General features: G+C 36.3%; 1 protein-coding gene across 1 annotated transcript; it reads right to left on the bottom strand.

Moving 5' to 3' along the window:
• Nucleotides 1–160: 160 nt before the first annotated feature.
• LOC125677356 (blood vessel epicardial substance-like) lies at nucleotides 161–20,151 on the bottom strand. Its single transcript, XM_048915368.2, has 5 exons — nucleotides 20,061–20,151; nucleotides 6,525–7,089; nucleotides 4,504–4,627; nucleotides 2,485–2,812; nucleotides 161–276 (listed from the first exon to the last, which is right to left on the bottom strand). Exons 2-5 carry the CDS (start codon nucleotides 7,022–7,024, stop codon nucleotides 212–214), a joined length of 1,017 nt encoding a protein of 338 aa, XP_048771325.1. The 5' UTR covers nucleotides 7,025–7,089; nucleotides 20,061–20,151; the 3' UTR covers nucleotides 161–211.
• Nucleotides 20,152–24,048: the final 3,897 nt, after the last annotated feature.

The raw sequence follows: 24,048 nt of genomic DNA, 5'->3' as shown, positions 1-24,048 counted from the left end.
TACCAATGTTTCGTATGGCAGGCGTTAGCACGATTAACCACCTTCACCGTTATGACTCCGAGCACCTATTGAGACCTAGATTCGTGGCACGTCACTCACAGCCGGTGACTTCTCATTATGAATGAACAATTCTCCAATGGAATATAAAACAATGTAAATCTTTGTGCTGAGCATTTTTTATTAATATAACACTTCATATTTTGAAACTCCCTCACACTTGACTCTCAAATGTATTCGTCTTGATGGAGGGCGCTTTGCGGGATGGGGAGGACCAACCTGAAAAAAATATATTTGTGTAATGTTCCTTTGTTAAAAGTGAAATGGTAAAAGATAAACTTATCCGAATATATACAGTACTTAAAGTGTGCAGTGCATAAATTGTAATTGTCATTAAAGGATTTATATAGCGCCCTATCAACATTAGTTCTCTAAAGCGCTTTACAAATTTGAGATAAAAGATAATATAAAATCGACGTGCACATACATGTGAATAAAATATTGATAGTGTCAGAATTGAAATGCTTAATCATTATTATCAATATATAGGTCCTAATGTAATGATATAATTACCCTAATAACATATAAAACATTTTTTTTTAAAAACGTAGGAATAATTAAATACATAGAAAGGACATCAGTATAATAACAAACTACAGTTTAAAATGCAACTCAAGGTTTTTTCTTTTTGTTTTTTTTAATGTAACAGCACTGTAAGAGCTGTAATATAAAAGCACTAAGTATGTAAAAAAAGAAATCACAATTTAAAAGCTAATCTTAAAAGATGCGTTTTGAGGTCGGCTTTAAGACTAGAGAGTGAAGTACATTGTCTGAGTTTAAAAGGCAGAGAGTTCCAGAGACTCGATGCGGCCTTATCCAAACGTCGATTCCCATATGTTTCCGTACGTATTCGAGGTACTTGGAGAAGATGCAGAGATTCGGATCTTAGTGATCGTGTGGGATTGTAAACTCTAAGGATATCTTTTATGTAAACTGGAGATAGGTTGTTGAGAGATTTGAAAGTATACAATATTATAATATGAAGACAGGCACAAACACAGGATAAAATGTAATATTAGGACAATGAATAAAGTGATACCCTCTTCCAAAATGATATCATTGATCTCAGTTGATTTCCGGGTATCTTATGACATCAGGTTATTTAACATTGACCTTTGATCTACAATTCAACAACTAGCCTCTCCCTCCAACCTACAGCATATGTTACGAGCACGAGTCTAAGAGATGAAATCGTTTTCTTCATATTATTATTGCTGTCTTGTCACCATCTTAAAGCATATCGTACCGATCTTTATCTATCTTAATATAGCTAGTGGAAATCATTGCCTGAAAGGTGAAGTTAACAAACAGTGATCAATGAAAGGTGAAGATAACGAACAGTGATCAATCTCACAACTCCTATATGCAATACAAAATAGAGAGATGTGAAAACACAGACCCCTGGATATACCAGGGTTGGGATTAGGTGCCTAGATCTTCATCAGGTAAATGGAGTTATCCGTAGTCAAAATCAGTGTGCCAAGAACGTCCTAACAATCGACATGAAACATTTCAGACAGCATTTGACCCAATGATAGGTGGTATTGACAAATTAGATCGTTATGACGACCATAGAATTTGCGAAATTCTGACTTTAAGCGTGACTGTTGAAACCCATGTACCATCAACTCCTTTGTCAGTAGCCTGCTTATCATAAAATGTCATAAATTTTATAAAGATTACAAAATGAGGAGAAGAGTAAACACGAACCCCTGGACACAACAGAGGTGGAATAAGGTTTCTAAGAGGAGTAGGTAGCCCCTATTGACCGGTCACATCCACAGTGAGCCCTCGATCTTGATCAGATAAACGGAGTAATCAGTAGTCAAATTCAATGTTTAAAGACTGGCATAATAATCGGTATAAACACGTCAACGATCATTATAACGACTATAGAATTTGTGAAATACTGACTTTAAACGAGACTGATGAAGTCCCTTCAACATAAATTTATTTGTCAGTATAGTTTCCCTCGATTTAGAAATTGTTCATATGTAGAACATGCTCCTATGGATTGAATTAGTTGAAATACATAAACACCATAACCAAATGAAAATGGAATATAACACCTTATTGCATGTACTGTTGATCAATTCTTATTCGCCTGCGAGAAAATTTGGCGAGAATCTCTTCTTCGCAAAACAGTCCATGAATGTCTGTCATAGGCTTAAAAAAAATCGATCGCGAAAATTACTCGCTGTGAATCTCTTCACCACATGTGAATCGCGAAACAAAATAGTCGCGAATAAAACTTGGTATAAAGTATTTCCCCGACAACTGTGTATGGGGGTAGTAATAGGAATAAGATATGTACATTTTTTTCCCCGCTAAAATCATGTACATTTTGTTGAAAGTCAAAGCTTAACTTAATTTTTCTTAAATATTCTTTTTTGCTATGGGAAGCAAAGTAAAACCATGATTGGTTACCTTTGATATCAATTCCAAAACAGTGTACATGATCCAGACTTGATGTTGAGCTCTCAGAGACGACGACACCGCGAAGATTCATTAGGGAGGAGTGTGGGCTCGGGGTAAAACGCTGTAACCTCACCGGACTGGAGTCTAACTTCTGTCTCAGTGGTGATTCGGGGTTGGAGAGAAGCATTTCCTGTATCTGATAAAGCTTGTCGCTTATATCCTTGCCAATCAACAAATCAAATATGGCAGACACGCTTGGATTTGATTCAAGAAACTGACAGAGTTTATCGAATGGCCAGGTCAACAAGAGGCTCTGCTCTACTGCAACAATGGTGACCTACAAAGAAATACAGCGTTTAGTCGGAGTAAATGAAATCAAATGAAAATTGTACCAGCTTCCAGTTACAATTTTTGTGACATATCTTCTTCATGCGGAAATTGGCAAAAACAAAGACGACCAGAGACAGTCCATTCCGGTAGTTGTATATTGTGATTTAGAGTTGGTTGACTTTCTAGGGTTATTTACTCATTGAATAATTCAGAAGAGAGTTTGAATTCTGACCGGTTCAGAATTTTGTCAAATGAAAACTGAGAACGAGAGTCTGTATATCTCGATCTCTATTTAGGTAGTGCTACCAACAGAACGGTCACTGATCACAAGCTTAGAATGTATGGGGTGATGAATTGATTGGGTACTTAATGGTAAGTTCAAACAATCCACTGGTATGTCATCTGCCATGTTTACAGCCATTGATATTAACCGACCAATCAAAGTAAATAACTATTGGTATGTCAAATACAGATTTGTTTTCAACTATACCTATAGATTGGATAATAACTGTACGCTGATACATCAAGATAAAAATGTTGGTATTAACTACTTATAGCCTAGTAATCAACTAACCATAACCATAACCTTTCACTATAATCTATTTTAATCCACTCATATTGACTCAATATAGGCTGATATTGATTAATTACAACTATTGGTATTGACTAAATATAGATTGGCATCCACTAACATTAGGTCTATATCGACTAGCTATAGACTAATATCGATTCGTCAACTAACTATAGACTGATATCGGTGGCGTCTTACGTGTAGTATACACATATAATTATGAAAGAAAACGAATAACAGATCACCATCTGAATTTGATTAATCAATGAAGGGTGAAGATAACGAACAGTGATTAATCTCATAACTCCTATAAGCAATACAAGATATAGAGTTGGGCAAACACGGACTCCTGGACACACCAGAGGTGGGATCAGGTGCTCAAGAGGAGTAAGCGTCCCCTGTCGACCGGTCACAGCCTTGTGTTCAGCAGGGAATATCTCCAAACAAAATCGAACGGATGCATTTCAATTGTAAAGGTAGAATAGAGATTGATCTACCTCTTCTAACCAATACACTTAACTCCATTTTCCCCTCATTTTTATTGTTTTATTATATTTTTATTATGACACTCAAAGAGCCGATGCCCAAAATGTAGAGTTCATGACCTTGTTTATATATATATATATATATATATATATATATATATAAAGCACTAAATAATCACACCTAGGTACTGAAAATGTTCGCCCCAGCCCGGGGCGAACCAGCGACGTACGGCACCCACCGCCTAGCAAGATTGTCAAACCAGTGCGTAAGTCCACTCAGCCACAACGACTTTCCTGGTAAGGAAGTTTTGTTATGCTCCTAAAGCGCTACTTATAAACACTGATGCAATCTCACACAGTCGCTGTGTCATTCAGTGTTTAAGATATTTCATAAGGAGAGTAGATCTCTCGATGCAATTGTATAGAATATTTGATATAAAGCACAAACAATTATAACACCCAACCTTACGTTTACCCCTAGGATCTAAACGATACATGTGATAATCAATTAATTAATATATAAAGCACTAAATAATCACAATAATCACAATATCACAATCACAATATATATATATATACATACATTTCGGTAGGAGCACTAGTAACGTGCCTGAGAGTCAATGTACAGCGGACAACACCCACCTGGTATCTCTCGTGTGTATGTGAAGATGACAGGGATCGGTTGATCAAATCGTACTCTGGTGAGTCGACAAATTGATTTCTCTCAATGCAGTGGACAAACATGTTTTCGTATTGCACCTTCAATCTATGGATAGAGAAAATTACGTTAATGTTATTTTGCTATCTAAGGCTCGCTAACTCTTCCTGATTTAACGCACTTTACATCGTACTACTTTGCGCTGATATTTCGGATCAACTCCAGTATACGGACAAATAGTTCATTTTAGCGTAGTATTAAGCAGTAATTCGTCCCACGTTATTATGGTTGACAGGTCGACATTTGACAATTGAAGCATTTGTCAACGGTTGACAGGTCGATAGTTGACAGTTCAAACATTTTATTGATGGTTGACAGGTCGACAGTTGACACTTCAAACATTAATCGACGGTTGACAGTTCAACCTTTTCCTCCTCGAGACATATGAAAAGTATCGACCTGTCAACCTTACCCTTCTCTAGTGATATCATAAAAAGCGTTAACTGTCAACCGTCAACCTTACCCTTCTCTAGTGATACCATAGAACGTGTCAACTGTCAACCGTCAACCTTACCCTTCTCTAGTGATGCCATAGAAAGTGTCAACTGTCAACCTTACCCTTTTATAGTGATACCATAAAAAGCGTCAACTGTCAACCGTCAACCTTCTCTAGTGATATCATAAAAAGCGTCAACTGTCAACCGTCAACCTTACCCTTCTCTAGTGATACCATAGACAGTGTCAACTGTCAACCGTCAACCTTACCCTTCTCTAGTGATACCATAGAAAGTGTCAACTCTCAACCGTCAACCTTACCCTTCTCTAGTGATACCATAGACAGTGTCAACTGTCAACCATCAACCTTACCCTTCTCTAGTGATACCATAGAAAATGTCAACTGTCAACCATCAACCTTACCCTTCTCTAGTGATACCATAAAAAGCGTCAACTGTCAACCGTCAACCTTACCCTTCTCTAGTGATACCATAGACAGTGTCAACTGTCAACCATCAACCTTACCCTTCTCTAGTGATACCATAGAAAATGTCAACTGTCAACCATCAACCTTACCCTTCTCTAGTGATACCATAAAAAGCGTCAACTGTCAACCGTCAACCTTACCCTTCTCTAGTGATACCATAGAAAGTGTCAACTGTCAACTGTCAACCTTACCCTTCTCTAGTGATACCATAGAAAGTGTCAACTGTCAACCGTCAACCTTACCCTTCTTTAGTGATACCATAAAAAGTGTCGACCTGTCAACCTTGCCCTCCTTGAGTGATACCATAAAAAGGGTCCGCTGTCGACCTGTCAACCTTCAACCTTACCCTCTTCGAGTTATATCATGAAAAGTGTCAATTGTCGATATTTCTATAAATAAAATTTATTGTAGAAATAAGTAACTGAAAGATTACAGATGCATTAACAAAAACATATATCAAAAAGCATTGATAAATGACAACTTCTCCCCACTGATTCTCGCTTTAATCATAGTCTGCTGCAATACGCATGGCTAGTGAATAATTAGCATTTTTATCAATTCAGTTATTTTGATGCTCATCGCAAAATCGTCGTAGCTTTCAAATCTTTAAGAGAAATATTGCGGTTTTCAGCTGTAACTAACCAAATATTTTGTCTTTGTATTTTTGAAAATCTTTCATCGAATTTTGTGTTTTGTGATATCAGTATAAAGGTGGGTAACTCTGCATGATATTTTCAACAATTGAGCTAACAAAGCAGGCTTTGTAAATATTTGCTACGACGATGAACGATTCGTGTTCTTCTCAATAAAAATATGCATATCTATTCTCATATTATGTTCAGCAAATTGACGGGAAAATATTCTTTTCAAATACCTTCAATGATTATTTTAACATGTGAAGAATCTTAGAAACTCGACGTTTCCAAATGAACATTCTTAGTTCATGCCTAATTATTTCTCTACAAATGCTTAAGAAAGGTGTCTATAAATAAAGTATCTGTATGTGTTAGTTTTATAGCATACCTGCCTTTTATCAAAATGGATGTTCTTTGTCCACATGGAGTTATCCCCTCTTTAGCATATTCACAGAATCTTTCCATTTCATGGACGTAGCCTTGTTTGACAAGGCAATCATACTCTACCTTGCTCACTTTCAGTGGCTCGAATAATTTCTTGTACAATTCATCTAAATCTTTATTTGCTTTGTTGGGAAACATCTTGTATCCAATATACGACAGGTGAAAAAGATTCACAAGGAAAAACCCGGCAGACCATCCGAGGACATCCGGCATACACACAATCAGCCCCGACCACAAGGAAAAGAAAAGGTAGCCCGTACCAAGAAATATTCGTAGACAGAACGGATAATGCCGGAAACTGTTTGGAATCAGAAATGAGAGAATGAGGCACATATTGGCTAGCTGAAACAGAGAATGTTGAGCTTCTTTCCAGTCCCCACAGGTACCCTGGACTCCCTCAGACTGGGGTGGAGTCTGGTTCAGTGCCGACACATCGATCAGCATTTCCTCAACACTTTCTCAGTAGTCTATATAAATCCAATGTCTGTAAGAACCGATTTGCTAGCCGCCTGTAGGAAAGAAATGATAATAAAGGAATTAAATCTTAAAGGCATGAAAAAAATCCACATTGTTCCAAGTAAGATTGCGAATATAAAACTTATTCGTCCTCGCTCTAGAAGATAACTTGGGATCAATACTTTGGTTTTATGCATTGACATTTTAGTAAATGTGTTGTCAGTAGTGAAGTTTTATTAAACAAATAACGCATAAGTAGCGATTTCTAATTATTTTTTAAACAAATAACGTAAGTAGCGATTTGTATGTAACTCTTAACACAAATAAAACGATTAATGTGTAGCTTTACTGACAAACACAGTAATGTAGCTACAGAAAAACTGTTATATCAAACCATCAGTTTGTCACAATAACCAGGAATTTACAAAGATACAATTTTATGAATGGTGTAAAGAATGCCTGTAATTACTTTAGAATGTAATCAATGGCTGTAATTATATTAGAAGTTAATTCAATACCTTCACTAACAATGCTAATTACTTCAGTTGAATTTAATTACTACATGTATTACAGTTTCACTCAAATGTCATTGCATTCTTCAATTACTTTTCTTAAAACAATGAAATAATCCAATTATTTAGAATGCATTCTTAACATAATCCCTGTAACACAGCGCGCATATACACACGAGCCTGAGGTGCAACAAGAAATAGTGTGTCAAAACTAACTAATGAATAACTTATAGATAACTAATGAATAACTTATAGATAACTAATGAATAACTTATAGATAACTAATGAATAACTTCAGTATAACTTGTGAATGACTTATATATAACTAATGAATAACTTATAGATAACTAATGAATAACTTATATATAACTAATGAATAACTTATAGATAACTAATGAATAACTTCAGTATAACTAATGAATAACTTCAGTATAACTTGTGAATGACTTATATATAACTAATGAATAACTTATAGATAACTAATGAATAACTTCAGTATAACTTGTGAATGACTTATATATAACTAATGAATAACTTATAGATAACTAATGAATAACTTATATATAACTAATGAATAACTTATAGATAACTAATGAATAACTTCAGTATAACTAATGAATAACTTCAGTATAACTTGTGAATGACTTATATATAACTAATGAATAACTTATAGATAACTAATGAATAACTTCAGTATAACTTGTGAATAACTTATATATAACTAATGAATAACTTATAGATAACTAATGAATAACTTCAGTATAACTTGTGAATAACTTATAGATAACTAATGAATAACTTATAGATAACTAATGGATAACTAATGCATAACTTAAGGATAACTTGAATTTACTTCTCCATCACTCAAGCCGCCTCTGCTTGCATTTAGATTTTGAAATTTTACAAACACAAACTATTACCACTACTATTGAATTTGTCAAATCAAAAGGTGAAGATAACGAATAGTGATCAATGCAAAGGTGAAGATAACCAATAGTGATCAATCTCATAACTCCTATAAGGAACACAGGATAAAGAATTAGGCAAACACGGACCAATGGATATACCAGATGTAGGATCAGTTGCCTAGGAGGAGTAAGCATTCTCTTTCGACAGGTCACATCCGCCGTGAGCGTATATCTTAATCAAACCTAGGTAGACAAAGTGAACACATTCGTATCTTTCCTCAGATGATACTTCTTGGGTAGATATTCACACATAGCCCTGGGTGGTCGTATTCATGGCGCTGTGGGTATTTTATTTAAGTCTCTTCAATTAACCGTCCAAGCGTATTTAGTATGTAATGTAAATTGGAGATAAATAAAGGTAATAGAAGTCTTGCAGAATGTTATGAGGAGTAGGACTGGGCAGCCCCGCTAGATATAAACTGCACCAAACAATTTCACAGACCCAATAAAATCGCTTGCGATAACCCTTTCCCTTAAAATATCACGATAAATCAATTTTAATGCAGAAATAAAAGACGTCAGAATGCTTTTTAAGTACTTTTGAATTGCAAAATAGAATTATTTTCTGAGTTAATTGATGTTCCCCTACCATTGAAGTTAAGCATGTGTGGCACATAGCACTCTTAATTGTATCAAACGTCTGAAAGTAATTGTATCATTAATCCGTTTATTCTATTTCGGCTCCTGGCTCTACCATTTGTACATGGAAAAAGACAAGCATAGTATGATGGCAATCAAATCCATCAGTCTATATAAAATTCACTTGTAGATACTGAGAGCGTTTAACCAGTTTTCAGATGACCCCGTCTGTATTAGATACTCAGAGCGTTAAACAAGCTTTCAAACGACCACGTCTGTGTTAGGTGCCGCGAGCGTTTAACAAGCTTAGGGCGATTCCGTCTATATTAGATTCTGAAAGCGTTTACAAGCTTTCAGGTGACCCAGTTTGTATTAGATACTCAGAGCGTTTAACAAACTTTCAGACGACCCCGTCTGTATTAGATACTCGGAGCGTTTAGCATACTTTCAGATGACCCCGTCTGTATTAGATACTCAGAGCGTTAAACAAGCTTTCAAACGACCACATCTGTGTGCCGAGAGCGTTTAACAAGCTTAGGACGATTCCGTTTATATTAGATTCTGAGAGCGTTTACAAGCTTTCAAACGACCCCGTCTGTTTCAGTTCTGAAAACGTTTAACAAGTTTTAAGCCGACCTCGTCTATATTAGATTCTGAGAGCGTTTAAGAAGTTTTCAGACGACCTTGTCTGTATCAAATACCAAGAGCGTTAAACAAGTTTTCATACAACCCCGTCTATATTAGATATTGAGAGCGTTTAACAAGCTTTCAGACAATCCCGTCTGTATTATATACTGAGAACGTTAAACAAGCTTTCAGACGCCTTTATCTATATTAGATTCTGAGAACGTTTACAAGCTTTCAAATGACCCCGTCTGTTTCAGATTCTGAAAGCGTTTAACAAGCTTTAGGACGACCTCATCTATATTAGATACTGTGAGCGTTTACAAGCTTTCAAATGACCCCGTCTGTTTCAGATTCTGAAAGCGTTTAACAAGCTTTCATACGACCCGTCTATATTAGATACTGAGAGCGTTTAACAAGTTTAAAGACGAGCCTCTGTTTGAGAGCGTCTACCAAGCTTTCAGACGACCTTGTCTATATTAGATACTGAGAACAAGCTTTCAGACGACCCTGTCTATATTAGATACTGAAAACAAGCTTTCAGACTACCCCATCTGTACTACATGTACGTGAATGTGATAATGTAGCGCTCTGGTATTGTCTCCATATTAACAACCTGATCAAAGAAGCTTCATTATCAAACGCAGACGGAAAACAAGCTAAAATTACAGCTATGGAATTCGCCTTTCAAGGATAACAAAACTTTGATATCTTGATGCTTTCAAGAACAAACGACTAAGAGCCACTAATGTTTTCTGTGCAGCCGGTATGGTTTCCTTTTTTTCCTCTTTCTTGAACGTGGTGATAACATGTTAGAGACTGAATACGACCGGGTCCTAATTAAAATGTCTAGGTATTAAAAGGGTTGAATTGTCTCATATATATGAAGCAGTGTCACGCTGATTAGAAGATGTATAAAACTAAAAGTTCTTGTAAGAGGTTTTTTTTAAAAAAAGATATAGATACGGTCAACAGGTACGCCAAATTGAGACTGGTCTCAGAAATGTAGGTCAATCTGGTTCTAAGCTGTGATAATAGGTCTCAGAAATGTAGGTCAATCTGGTTCTAAGTTCTGATAATAGGTCTCAGAAATGTAGGTCAATCTGGTTCTAAGCTGTGATAATAGGTCTCAGAAATGTAGGTCAATCTGGTTCTAAGCTCTGATAATAGGTTTCAGAAATGTAGGTCAATCTGGTTCTAAGCTCTGATAATAGGTCTCAGAAATGTAGGTCAATCTGGTTCTAAGCTGTGATAATAGGTCTCAGAAATGTAGGTCAATCTGGTTCTAAGCTCTGATAATAGGTCTCAGAAATGTAGGTCAATCTGGTTCTAAGCTGTGATAATAGGTCTCAGAAATGTAGGTCAATCTGGTTCTAAGCTCTGATAATAGGTCTCAGAAATGTACATTGTAGGTCAATCTGGTTCTAAGCTGTGATAATAGGTCTCAGAAATGTAGGTCAATCTGGTTCTAAGCTGTGATAATAGGTCTCAGAAATGTAGGTCAATCTGGTTCTAAGTTCTGATAATAGGTCTCAGAAATGTAGGTCAATCTGGTTCTAAGCTGTGATAATAGGTCTCAGAAATGTAGGTCAATCTGGTTCTAAGCTGTGATAATAGGTCTCAGAAATGTAGGTCAATCTGGTTCTAAGCTGTGATAATAGGTCTCAGAAATGTAGGTCAATCTGGTTCTAAGCTCTGATAATAGGTCTCAGAAATGTAGGTCAATCTGGTTCTAAGCTGTGATAATAGGTCTCAGAAATGTAGGTCAATCTGGTTCTAAGCTCTGATAATAGGTCTCAGAAAAGGAGACATATTCTGATAACCAGAACCTTACTGTCACGGGACGCTTCTTGTCATTTCTATCTTTCTATTAACCTAGATAGAAATCTTGAGAGAGAGAGAGAGAGAGAGAGAGAGAGAGAGAGAGAGAGAGAGAGAGAGAGAGATTTAGAGAGATTTATTTGAAATATCAACGAAATCCTCGATTAACGCCTCGGCTTTTATATTTCAAAACAACATTTCTGGGCCTCGGGGGTCATTCTGTAACATACACGACAAAAGTATCTTTATTTCTTAAATATTTCTCTAATAAAATATCACTCTAATCAATATTACGATCCATATTTCTTTCTCTAGATATCCCTGTAACAATTAACGACCAATGTTTCTCTCATTAGATAGTCCAGCGGTAACTGCGGCACGAGAACTTCTATAGTATCACAAAAGACATATTTTTAATTAAGCCCGGTTTAATTAACAATAGAAACTACTTCTAACTGTAACGGCGACTGTTACAAACCCAAGAAAAAATTGGTGACATTTGTTTAAGTTCTATTGAATCGTTTAATCTACACTTTAGCTCTGAACAGTATATCCTTGAGTTATCAGAGAGCTATAGATGTGTATGTCAAAGCGTTATCCAACAAAATCAACTGAATGCTTATGCACTTGCTAGTCTGTGATTTTGACTACATCAATCCGTTCAGCGTCTCATTTATAGATATATATTTAGTGTAACCCTTTTAGTGTTCAATAAAATGTGGAGGGTGTGCGGGTGTGACCGGTCGACAGGGAAAGCTGACTATTCCTAGGCACCTGCTCCAGGGGTCCGTGTTTGCCCAACTCCCTATTCTGTATTACTTATAGGAGTTATGCCATTGATCATTGTTCGTTATCTTCACCTTTCATCTGCAGTATGATTCTTAATTTAATTCATTGAAAAGCAAGAAAGATTTAGACGTTTAAGAATTACCCAATCAAACACAAGAGGACGTACATGAGCGTTGGCATATGTGATTTTGATAATTCCAATCAATTAAGCATCTCAATATGTATGGCATGGCTTTCAGTCCATTTCATAATGTTCAATTATTGACATTTAACTAACACCGGCACCCAATGAAAATGAATCACACGTGGTTGCGCATGCTGGTAAGTGATTTTGACCACAATCGGTAGAGAAAAAAAGGTCACATTACATACGAATAATCTTCCGAGCGTGAATTTGAGTCGGATTTGGTCTCTATCATTCATTAGGCATTTCTATCATAAGCTTACAGTGTAAGATTCGTTTAATTGCATTCTTTTATATGAAAGTTATGGGTATTTTATTACCATGGACTCGAGAGAAAATTAATGTCCTTGCAATCATGGGTAAGCCAGTATGACTGCTCTTGTATTGATGTCATTCAACAGACACTCCAATCATCTATAAATAATACGGATTCGATAAGTTCACATCAAATATATAAGACAATCATGGTGATTTGAAAACGTCCAATCAAAATTTAAAACACTTGAATGCACGTGCTGGCCGATAATTTTGAGTACAGTAAATTGCAATGCGTATCAAGATACATATACAGTATCATAATAAATTTCAAAACTTTTTGATGGAAAACATTCAAAGAATCGAATCTTCAAAAGACGATGTCCTTGCACGCGCGAGTGTGTTGGCATTTTTTTATTTTGCTAATTTATAAATATGTATATTAGCTATGCATGCAGTGACTATCTTCTGATTTCCTATATTCATAAGAGAGCTACAGATGTTTTAATATTATCCAAGCAAAACGAAGCACACCTGCATGCACGTGAGATTGGTAGTTTTTACAATGCCAATCAGTTTAGACTCAATATCAAGAAAAAGTAAAAACAGTTAGACTAGTTGTTACGTGAAATCCACGTGAACATTTCACGTAAATTTCACGTGAATAGCTTTTTAAGTAAAATTCACATCTATTTCACGTGAACAGCAAACTCACGTGAAATTCATGTTAAAATGTTCACACGAATTTCACGTGAAATGCAATTCACATGAAATTCAGTTCCATCCTAGGACCTAGTCTGATCAGCACGGACCCGATCATGACCACGGTTGTACAGATGGGAACCTAGCTGTATAGTAAATATACCACCGTGTCCACTTTAGTCCAATTAAGTCAGATCGTGATGCAGTCTAGACGACGACTCATTAACCTGTTAGATTAAAGCATGTCTCTCTGGGATATCAAAGACATCTTAGCATTGCAAATGACCCGCCTTAGAACAACGCAGAACTGATCTCAGCGAAGATAACAGCATTTTGTCCTATTCTTATGCTTGACCTGTTACTGAATCTGGAAATGCCATAAGCTGAGAGGATAAAAAAGAGCTTGATGGTCGGAAAGCTGTGGCTGTGATTAGCATTCGATAGAAGAAAATCACTAGTAACCACCGCGGTGTCTTTCATCTTTAAGACATGGGGACTTCTCAATATCAACGTTTTATTGTGATTGCTTTTAACTATTTCTTCTTCTTCTTCACGATGCCGACTACAACGTATCAACTCATTTGAAATAACGCCGGCGAATTGAACATTGATAGTATTAATGATTACGAAATTTCTCTTTTTGATTTGCATAACCCAATCTGTTTCGAAATTTTAAGAACATTTGAAATGAGAAAAACAAAATGCCAGAACCAGATACATTTCTTTCATTCTTCGTTTTTACGAATTATAAAAACACAATTGTATAATGTTAATGATTCACATTGCACGAAGCTCCATTTCCTACTAAAATATGACTTCATGCTAAGATATTCATTTTATGCTAAGCTATCATATGGCATAACGTATTATTTTGTGTAGCGATGATGTTAAGCTAAGATTTATCTAATCTACATCATTTTACAATATATATATATATATGATTTCACAATAAGAATTGTGTTGGTATAATTGCATTTTACACCAAGGATTATGTAAGTATTTCAGTTTTTAATGAGATCATTTTACATTCAGGATTTTGCAATTAAGTATTTCATGTTACATTGAGATCATTTTACACTAAGTATTATGTAATTATTTCATTTTACACTAATATCATTTTACATTAAGTATTACGTAAGTATTTCATTTTACACTAAGTATTTCATGTAAGTATTTCATTTCACATATATGATATATATATATATATATTTAGAGAGAGAGAGAGAGAGAGAGAGAGAGAGATCATCATCATCATCATCACCGTCATCACCACGATTACTGCAATATCATTCATAATCATCGTTGTGATCATAATCATAGTTGTCATCGGCTTTCGAAGACTATTTTGTTCCATATGACTTACTATCTTTACATAATTTCCTCTCTACAGCTGTCAGACATAATTTCCTCTCTACAGCTGTCAGACATAATTTCCTCTCTACATAATAAGATACAGGTAACATGCACTGCTCAATCTATCGGATGTAAACTTTGAAACAAGATCTAAAATAATCTAATTTTCACCCGAGGGAAAGTTTGTGTTCATTTCAAATTGCCGGATTCTTTTTTTTATATCCGCATGAGGAAATCTATTCTTTTCCGATGATGCAATTCATTAAGAGAATATGACTCATTGTGACGTTCATAATGGTGTTCCTCCCCAGGCCCTGGCAGAGAGGGGGTGTGGCAGTCATCAGGGTTTACATGCTGTCGATCTCCGTTATTCCTGTGCCGAGATTCGGGTACTTATTACATAACTTTACAATTATACAATTCATCTACTAGCATTTAACATTATATATTGAAAACTGCAAGTACTGTCAGGCGGTATCTACAGGTATTTTATAATCTGGTCTTATAAGGCCTACATATAAATATTCGGGGAAGGGGGTTAAGATTTAGAAATTGTTTCCAATCCCGAATTGTAAATTATGTTTATGCTCCACTCCAATCATTGTAACTTATTGGTGTGTCCAAGGGAGGGAGGGGGGGGGGGGTGTTCTTATATTCACTTTTCATATGTATGCACCCTGTCCCATGAAGTTACATTTCAGATGTTTAACTCTTTCTTTATAAATGAATAGGGAAACTGATAACTAAGAGAAATTTTAAGGAAATCGAAGAAAAAAAAATGTATGAATATTTTTTGGGGTAGTTTCTCGGTAGATTTCTACATACCGTACAGATACTCAGGTCACATCGCACGAGATTTCAGAAACACGTGGCTAGTTATGATCAATACTGACATTGAAATGGAGACTGCACAGCTAAAAAAAAAAAGCTCAGTCTACAGCCTGTTCACATTCTCGTCAGACGAGAGACCGACCCTGTGTTAATTTTGTATTTCTGTTTAACACCATTACTCCTTGGCCTCTTGTTCATGTGATTTTCCGACACGATCAGAGCTGACTTGGATGTGACATATATATGTCTAAACTCTGTGAATTAGTTTTAGAATGTCAATAATACTTAATGACGCTATGTAACATTTGAGATTAAATAATATATCCAACGATTGTATTAGCTGCTGGAGAGGGGAACCAGAGAGCTACATACCCAACGTTATAAAAACCTTCCATTTACAGCGCAATTTGTGTGCGTGCTATTGGGGTATCATATACATATGTAGCTGTATCCCTGTACAGCCGTCTAATAAGTATATCATATTGAAAAAATGCTGACATGTTTTCCTACTACACTCATGAGAAATTATACATATAAACGTCTTGTTTACAGCCTCATGCGAACAGTAAACTCATTTATAAACGTCTTGTTTACAGCATCACGCGAACATTTAACTCACTTATATAGCCCGTTAAAGAGATCATTAGCTCATGTTATTTGTTTACTGTAAATATTCCCGACTTTAAATAAGAATTATTTACTTACTTGCAACTTCAAATTATGTAGTCATGTTGACTTCGAACCTCCTAGCTTTACCTTCCTTACTCATTTGTTTCAATAATATCGCTCTATTTTTATAAATAATTCTGAATACCCCCCTTCCAAATACAACAACACAGGCTCAGTCTAATTAAATTCTTAGATCCGCGCCATAAACTCTACGTAGCACACGCATAGTTTACGGCACGGATTGGTACATGATGATACACCGGTATGTTGTCTCCTAATACTGTACAGCATACTACACCTGTAGGGGATTTAGGCGATGGGGGTGGTGGGGAGCAGATTTGTCAGCATTTAGATGTTTTGTTAGTTTGTCGTGCATCGTATCGAGAATCGTTTAGTACCTATCAAGGGTCGTTTAACGTGCCAATACCTACCTCATTCTCAGGGACCACGTTATTGACGGTGGGTCTGGCGAAGTAGCATCCACCCGCCTAAAATCTAACGAGCGGAGTTGGAGCCCACGAACTCACAGTCATGCAGAATATACTCTAACCAAGACTTGGTTAATGATTTTGATATTTATACACGTGTAATAAAATCCCACCGTGGACCTGTTACATGAAGTTTGCTGTTGTATGTGTATGAATGCCTCGCCGTTCGTGCGATACGTGTAATATTGTCCCGCGTCCATGTGATATGTGTATGATTGCCCTATAGTGAATGTGGTCTTGCCGTGGATGGGATACTTTATTGAATACCCTGCTGTTTATCTAATACGTGTATTAATGCCCTGTCGGGGATGTGATATTTGTTTTAATGCCCTGTCGGGGATGTGATATTTGTTTTAATGTCCTGTCGGGGGTGTAATATGTGTTTTAATGTCCTGTCGTGGATGTGATATTTGTTTTAATGTCCTGTCGGGGGTGTAATATGTGTTTTAATGTCCTGTCGTGGATGTGATATTTGTTTTAATGCCCTGTCGGGGATGTAATATGTGTTTTAATGTCCTGTCGGGGATGTGATATGTGTTTTAATGTCCTGTCGGGGATGTAATATGTGTTTTAATGTCCTGTCGAGGATGTAATATGTGTATTAATGTCTTGTAGGGGATGGAATATGTGTTTTAATCTCTTGTAGGGGATGAAATATGTATTTTAATGTCTTGTAGGGGATGAAATATGTGTTTTAATGTCTTGTAGGGGATGGAATATGTGTAGGTATTCTCCTCCGTGAGTGTGATGCATCTAGAAATGTCACACCGTAAATGTGATACCTGTATGTGAATGTCCAGATCGCTGTAAATGTGATAGGTGTATGAATGTTCAGGTCGCCGTAAATGTGATAGATGTATGAATGTCCAGGTCGCCGTAAATGTGATAGGTGTATGAATGTCCAGATCGCTGTAAATGTGATTGGTGTATGAATGCCCCGCCATGGATTTTCAGAATCGATTTATAGTATGTACACACGCGACAAGAAAATCGTGCAGAGGGTCAAGGTAAACACAATCGTGTCCTTAAACGCCAGCAAAAAGTGGCTGTCAATAGCAAGCATAACATCGTAGATCTTTCCGTAACAAAAAAATAAATAAATAAAAACCTAGCTTGCCGAAAGGCTGAAAGAAGTTACAATTCGTGACTGCCTGACGTTTCATGAAGACAACCTCATCCCCCCCCGGGTATACTTCATGAAGCTTCCGGGAGTGATCTGCGACGCTCCCCCCGGGTATACTCCATGAAGCTTCCGGGAGTGATCTGCGACGCTTCCCCCGGGTATACGTCATGAAGCTTCCGGGAGTGATCTGCGACGTTTCCCCCGGGTATACGTCATGAAGCTTCCGGGAGTGATCTGCGACGTTTCCCCCGGGTATACGTCATGAAACGGTTGTCGGAGTGAAGCGTTGTAGTGCATGCCATCATGTACTTTCAAAGACGAAATTTATTTCCTTTTTCATATTTGCATTCCTCCTTCATTTCTGTCGGAATTCCCAGCCATTAAAATAGACGTACTATATGTATCAAGATTCATACGCGCATTGCTCACAACTGCAACGCATTCACGAAAAAAAAAAATGACTATCATAACAATTTGTAAAGATATCAAAATTGAAAACATTGGAAATGCATAGTGGTCATAAGCGAGCTTACATGTACATGCAATGTAAAATAAAATCAGCTTAATCATATGGCGGAGGTAAATGGTCTTTTATCCAAGGTAGGAAAACATCATTCATCCCACAGTGTAAACGTAATACAGGACTGAGGTATTAATTCACTGATTCGTTATGTTGTGATTAACACATGATCTCTTAAACAAACATTTTTTTGGCTAGGTTTAGTGATCATATCAATATATAACTTACTTGTCCTTTTAATTTTTTTTTTTATAAGAAAAGGTCACGGAGAGGTTAAGGTCATGAGATACCCATAGCAAGATGATTGGATGGGTCACAAGAAGTAGAACTTTGCTATGTTTATGTGGGATTTTCTACATGTATCATTTGTTTAAACAGCACTGTAAAACGGTCATCAATACATGACATGCACCAACAAAAGAAGTTTTAGATGGATTTCTGTTTTTGAGTAGTATTTTCCTATTGATTTCTGTTTTTGAGTAGTATTTTCCTATTGATTTCTGTTTTTGAGTAGTCTTTTCCTATTGATTTCTGTTTTTGAGTAGTCTTTTCCTATTGATTTCTGTTTTTGAGTAGTCTTTTCCTATTGATTTCTGTTTTTGAATAGTCTTTTCCTATTGATTTCTGTTTTTGAGTAGTCTTTTCCTATTGATTTCTGTTTTTGAGTAGTCTTTTCCTATCTTTTCCTATTGATTTCTGTTTTTGAGTAGTCTTTTCCTATTGATTTCTGTTTTTGAGTAGTCTTTTCCTATTGATTTCTGTTTTTGAGTAGTCTTTTCCTATTGATTTCTGTTTTTGAATAGTCTTTTCCTATTGATTTCTGTTTTTGAGTAGTCTTTTCCTATTGATTTCTGTTTTTGAGTAGTCTTTTCCTATTGATTTCTGTTTTTGAGTAGTCTTTTCCCATTGAATTCTCAAGTAAACATTTGTAAATAATGCGAAAATAAATGTGGTTTCATAGGAAAATATTGAGGTTAGTATGGGTTTTAACACTATCCCAATTTGTGCAAGTAATTTTACAAAATTCTATAAAAACAATTTTGGACGGGGATATCATATTCCTTAGCGGAGAGGTCTGTAAATCGGCAGGGACACGCACGATGACAGAGCAGGGGCGGTTTTCGATAAATTCGATATTGTTGAGTTTCGTTTATTACTAGAACAGACAAACACCCAGCATTAATTCCGTGTTTGCATCTATAACTGCGATCCCTCTTAGTCAACTCCCCCGCCTCTTAGCAATAATCAACAGGTCGTATTTCAGTCTTGAGCATAAAACACTTCAAAGAATCGCTTTTAATATTACAAGTTACAGTTGCGGTAATTGAAGATGTTAAAAGACTCGCCTGATCCTATTGTTTACATTAAAATGAGAAAGGATTTTCAATGTACCAAATTTCTTCTTTTGTTAAACTAATTTCCAAAAACAGTCAAAAATTTGTTTTAAAACGAAGGAAAATGGCCTTTACTTACAGTTAATGAAATTTGGGTTCTTTTAAAATTCTATTTATTCTACACAACTCTTATGGGTTTTATTTTAATTGATACAAAATAAAAAGAATTTACTTAATGTTTTCCATGATTTCAAAAACAAAATAGTACGTACCTTTCAGTTCCCGGGCCCGGATAAATAACAGCCAGCTGTGTGCAGCTCGTGGATTGTAAACATGTCAGAAATCAATACACACAGACAGCGGCCGTATCCGATGATCACAGCTTTTAGCCCCCGCCTTCATAAACACCACTCGACACACCTCGACTAATTCTAACATCCAGCTTGGAAAGGAGTACTAATTCATTTTCCATATAGACCTCAATACCAACTTTTGGTTCTCTCTCGAATTTACTAATTACAGTTTTAAAAATATACTCTTCATTTAAAATAAAATACTACCATGCTAATTTGCTCAGTCGTTTCTCGATTTTATGCGGTAACTTCTCATCCCCATAATTAATATTTACACTCCTTTAATATTTTGTTAAATTCCAAATAATTTCGCTCATCATTTTGGCCAATCATGTACACTTAGACATTTACACCCCTATACAATCTTGGATTTACAGTCTCCGAGTTAATCGTCCGGGGATTTAGTTCATACCACCTAACCTCAGCAGTATGACGTAACTACCACTACCGGAAGTTTGACGTTTTTGATGACGTTTGACTCGTGGTAACGACTCTAGGATGGTTTACGCACTCCTCCAGTCAGCTAGCGGTCTTATTTTACATCACCGTGTGTTATTTTACATCACCATGTGTATATATATTCTATTTTATTTTCATTTTATTTTCATCCTACATTATTTTATTTTAATTATCTATTGTTTTACTACCGCATCACTTCTGGTAACAATACACCTATCAACACTTCGCCGCGAGTTACGTCCCTTTGAGGGGTCAGCCAAAGGTCAATCGGTGAAAAACCAAGTTTTCCTTCTTTACCTTACCAAATGTAAGATGTTATTACTTTGAATTTTAGCCAATTACCAAATATTCATACAAATGAATGGGTTGCCCCAATCTGGGGCATATTGTAGTTGACTGCAATTGATGGGAAAATAACAGATGTCAAAGCTACAGATAGGAAAATTACAAAGGCCAACGTAGGGAAATACGATTTTTATCCGGGAGATGGCAGACAAGGGGCGTAACTTTCGCGAAGTGTTGATACGTGTATTCGTGCCGCCGAAACCACTCCCCTCGAATAGATTGCTTATGAAACTTCTAACTTATTCCACTTCCATTTGAGGTTCACTAATTCATGTTTCGTCTATTCCAACTTAATTTAACACAAATCACTTATGTAACATAAATTGTTAGCACTCGATCGTCAATATTTCGATAATGAACCGAACGCCAACATACAAGGTGGAAGTGGTTAAGGAGGAATGCTACACCAGAGAAATTTGATATGGATAAAAAGTGGAGGATATGTACAACAATATTTTGAAACTGAAAACTTTCAAATTTCCTTTATTTAGTCAAAAAATGCAGTTTTACTAGAAACTAATCTGGAAAAAATTAATTTAAAACCCCTGCTGGATTCGAACCCGCAATCTACAGTTCAGCAGTTGACGTGCTAACCCACTAACCTACTCAGCTAGGCGATGATTTTTGAAACGAATAGACAAATATTGCTGATATCTATATTTTCATCCATGTTTTAAAAGGAAGTCAGTCATTATGATGTAGAGTACCTCCTTAAGTTAACAACACATAAAATAGCGCAAAACAGGTTACAAAACGAAAATGGAACCCAGCAGAGGGAAGGAAATTTTCATCCCTATACGATGATAAAGATATGACTGAATTTCTTGGACGCTTGACAAATATTTTGCAACACTATAGGCAATATTTTCGTTTTCTGGTAAATCCATCTGAAATATTTTTCTTACGTCAACTCATAAATAAAAATTTATTTTTATAACAAATATATACATGCGATTCTAGCATTTCCAGGGGATATTAGGATTCAGTCGATTAAATTGAAGTTATTCAAAGGTAATGAAAGATTTAAGTACCAACAGATTAATATATTTGTGTAGAGTTTGCTCAGAAATGCGTCTGATCAAGATTCAGTCGGAACGAGCTCTTTAAGAATGGTGATTGGGTGTAAGAGTCTGAGATATATAAGGATTGTAGGGACGTTATCTGGGGCTCTTACTTGTAGGAGTAGTTTATACACCTTTTCCTTACCATATTCAAAATAAGCAGATACGTCTCACTTGACCAGAATCTGGACTTGAATCTCTGTGGACGTTAACACGTGAACATAAACCTATATTTCCTTTGTGTTGTAACGCAAACAGCTGGTTGAGTATATTTTCATGTAGTAAACACGGTTTAAAGGGTTGGATTTAGAACTTTAATTTAATGAATGTGGAAAATGAAATTGGGAATTAAAAAACGACACAGAAAATATAGATTGTAAGTGTTTACGGAAAATATTTCTTTCTAGTTTTGTTTTGTGCGCTAAAACAGGGTATGTAAATCAAACGAAATGTGGATCCGAACGCCTTGTGTCTGTAGGGCTAGTATTTACGTTACATAGTGTGACCTGCTTATTGTTTTTATTTATTTCGAGGCAATTAAGAAATACTAAAATTAGTGCCTTTAGACACCGACAATCGTCATGAGTTACATGCACCAGCTTCAGGGGATTCTTTCTCCCAGAATCCTCGTCAGGGTTTCCCTCCAAGCAGCCCCTAACCCCTTGCATTAGTTGTGCGTACGGTAAATGGGCGTGGTTCCGCGCCCGTAAAGGTGATTGTAACAAATTATTTGTGTGCATGTAACTTACTGAAGTGTGAATGTAATCAGTGGGAGTGTGACTGTAATCAATAGGAGTGTGACTGTAATCAGTGGGAGTGTGACTGTAATCAATAGGAGTGTTACTGTAATCAATAGGAGTGTGACTGTAATCAATAGGAGTGTGACTGTAATCAGTGGGAGTGTGACTGTAATCAATAGGAGTGTTACTGTAATCAATAGGAGTGTGACTGTAATCAATAGGAGTGTTACTGTAATCAATAGGAGTGTTACTGTAATCAATAGGAGTGTGACTGTAATCAATAGGAGTGTGACTGCAATCAATAGGAAGTTGACTGTAATCAATAGGAGTGTGACTGTAATCAATAGGAGTGTGACTGTAATCAATAGGAGTGTGACTGTAATCAGTGGGAGTGTGACTGTAATCAATAGGAGTGTGACTGTAATCAATAGGAAGTTGACTGTAATCAATAGGAGTGTTACTGTAATCAATAGGAGTGTGACTGTAATCAATAGGAGTGTGACTGTAATCAGTGGGAGTGTGACTGTAATCAATAGGAGTGTGACTGTAATCAATAGGAGTGTGACTGTAATCAGTGGGAGTGTGACTGTAATCAATAGGAGTGTGACTGTAATCAGTGGGAGTGTGACTGTAATCAATAGGAGTGTTACTGTAATCAATAGGAGTGTGACTGTAATCAATAGGAGTGTTACTGTAATCAATAGGAGTGTTACTGTAATCAATAGGAGTGTGACTGCAATCAATAGGAAGTTGACTGTAATCAATAGGAGTGTGACTGTAATCAATAGGAGTGTGACTGTAATCAATAGGAAGTTGACTGTAATCAATAGGAGTGTGACTGTAATCAATAGGAGTGTTACTGTAATCAATAGGAAGTTGACTGTAATCAATAGGAGTGTGACTGTAATCAATAGGAGTGTGACTGTAATCAGTGGGAGTGTGACTGTCACGATAGAGATGAACTATCATAAAGACAAACAGTCCCAACAAGATGCTAACCTATATGACGTTTACAATAAGTAATTATTCATCAGAGCGACATACAATTTGCACCCGGTCCATGGGGACTTTTAATTCACTTTATATTTATTATGAATTATTTCATGTATTTAAAAAAAAGAGATTATTTAAGGACAATAATAGATAACATCTCATTGATTATAGTGGCTTCAAGAACTACCCTGTCAGTTATCTCTCTCTCTCTCTCTCTCTCTCTCTCTCTCTCTCTCTCTCTCTCTCTCTCTCTCTCTCTCTCATGACGTACAGTAATATACGCCGGTGATTGATGTGACGGAAGAATGG

This window comes from Ostrea edulis, chromosome 3 (genome assembly GCF_947568905.1).
Source record: "Ostrea edulis chromosome 3, xbOstEdul1.1, whole genome shotgun sequence".
Taxonomy (NCBI): Eukaryota; Metazoa; Mollusca; class Bivalvia; order Ostreida; family Ostreidae; genus Ostrea; species Ostrea edulis.
Note: the sequence above shows the minus strand (reverse complement) of the source record. Positions and strands in the feature narration are given on the sequence as shown.